This window comes from Gekko japonicus, unplaced genomic scaffold, assembly GCF_001447785.1.
Source record: "Gekko japonicus isolate JY-2015 unplaced genomic scaffold, Gekko_japonicus_V1.1 scaffold16832, whole genome shotgun sequence".
Lineage (NCBI taxonomy): Eukaryota > Metazoa > Chordata > Lepidosauria > Squamata > Gekkonidae > Gekko > Gekko japonicus.
The window spans coordinates 1-2,113 of NW_015191256.1; the positions used below are offsets into that span (position 1 = coordinate 1).

Below are 2,113 nucleotides of genomic sequence, written 5' to 3' on the forward strand. Positions count from 1 at the left end.
CAATAATTCCACCTGTAAAAATGAGGCTAAAGTTTGCCTAGATCCAGGGGGGTTCGGACTTTTACTTGATCATTCAATAATAGTACCCGACACTTAAAATTGCACTCAGAAGAGTGGGAAGCGTTTCACAGCCTTCTAATGCCGTCCTTACACCAACCCGGTCAGGTGGGCTGGAATTACAATCTCCATATTGCGGGTGGAGGGCTTTAGGCTTTCCTGAAGACCACCGGGACTGCATCACAGTCCTTGAAGTCTGCTCACCTGAGGAGTTCCGGCTCCTGGCTTCGTGTCCTTGCGGCTGTCCACAGCAGCAGTGTCCAAGTTGCTCCGGTATGGTGCCAACTGAGGAAAAGCCAGGAAAAAAAAACAGGGATATGCAGTGATTTTCCCTTGCTTATGGAACGCTCGATAAAACATACAAAATCCTCACGGCTATCTTACTACAGCACCGTTTTAATCATTATGTGTCTTTCTTAAGTCACGCCGCGCCTCCGACGCTCAGCATGACACCGGAGACCAGGCACACCTACACCCCCCCTTCCCATTACACCTCAGAAAACTGGCTCAGTGTTCAATAAGTTTCAGCTTGGTAGATCCCAGGAAGGCTGGGATTTAAGTCATTACCAGCTCTTGGGACGGATCATCACTCTCTCTCCCTCCCCACCCCGGTGCTCATGTACAGGTTTACCTAATGGTGAGGGAGAGTACGGCCTCGAGGAACCCGTGGACAGCCTGCGCCCCACGCCCTGCATGGCATCCGCCGGCACTGGGGAAGAGGAGCCTGTCTTCAAGAAGCCCATGGGGCTGGTATTCGACCGCCTGACCACAGCCGATCTGAAAACGAGTCCAAAAGGGGAACAAACCATCGTTTTGCAAACATCAACATCTACGAATGAAACTAGAGTTTCATTAGCTCCCCTCACTTCCAGGCCACCCCCTTTATCCTTTTAGAACAAGAAAACACTGATGGGAATGCCTCCAAATACTCAGTAGTAAGTAAACCTACTTCCGGAATTCTGGCAAATAGATGGACTGGGATGGCTGATAGGCACTTAACACTCTTGCTTAGATTAAAATGTTATACCTTAAAAAACTTCAGATACAAGGATTCAGATGCACCATGTTTCTGCTGTTTGGCCTGACCTCCCCCACCCCATGTATCTTTTAGACACCCCCCCCCCTCGGGTTTCTGGCTACTGACCTGCAGAGCTTCCAGTCACGCTCGCGTAATTCTGCAGCACACAAGCAAAGTGGGGGAAACATCCATTGCCCCTACCCTATCTTTTCAGGAGCTGAACCGACGAGGAGACAGAGCGCACACAAAGGAAGGGCTTGCGTATCTTACCTTGGTGACCCGTGAGGATTTGAGACGGGGCTGGCGGCAGAGGTCAGGTTCTGCTCGATGCGCTGGTAATTGCGCAGCTGGGTGGGAACCGGGATGGGCGCCGTCTCGCTGCGGGGGGAGACCGGGGGCTGGCACTGCCTGAGGGCACAAGTCAGCGAGAGGGGAAACCAATGCGGGCTGGGAAGCGGCTGCTCTCCAATCTGCACCATTGTCCGGAGTTACTGGGAACCCCAGGAAGAGGCGAAGGGGGCCCCGGGACTCTGCAGTGCAGAGCACCACTTGGACAGCTCCCAGCCGCCTTGCTCACCAAGCGAGACGGAGGACAAGGAGAGCTGCCAGCGAGCTTCCCGCACAAAGAGCACCCGGGGACTTCGGCCTTGGCTGGGAGAATCAATCCCGCAGCTCGGGAAAGCAGGTCAGCTGAACCGAGGCTGGTCCCTCCCCGCCTTCCCCCAAGGCGGGCAGCCCCCGCCCCTCCAGCCCTCTAACGTTTCAAAACAAAGTCATTCTCAGAAAACCCACTGCGGAAAGAGAACAGGAAGTTCGAGGGCAAGGATGGCCGGCCCCCTCCGTTTGTTTGTTCAAGCCACAGAGGGGACGGGGGATTGAGAAAGAACACAGCTTATGCAAGCGGCTCCCTGACTGTCAATAAACCAGCCCGAGAACCACACCTGAGCAACAGAGAAAATCACGGCTTTCAGTCAAGTGGGAAGAGTCCATCAGCCGGTCAAACTCTCCCTTTGGGGCTCTCATACTCTGGGGCTTGCC

General features: G+C 54.1%; 1 protein-coding gene across 1 annotated transcript; it reads right to left on the bottom strand.

Moving 5' to 3' along the window:
• Positions 1-261: 261 nt before the first annotated feature.
• On the bottom strand, positions 262-1,652 carry LOC107124997 (serine/threonine-protein kinase ULK2-like; the record flags this gene model as incomplete). The annotated part of the gene is made up of 3 exons (XM_015428475.1): positions 1,346-1,652; positions 689-834; positions 262-342 (listed from the first exon to the last, which is right to left on the bottom strand). Coding segments are annotated over exons 1-3 (436 nt in total), but the record flags the coding sequence as incomplete, so codon positions are not given.
• Between the last annotated feature and the right edge of the window lie 461 nt (positions 1,653-2,113).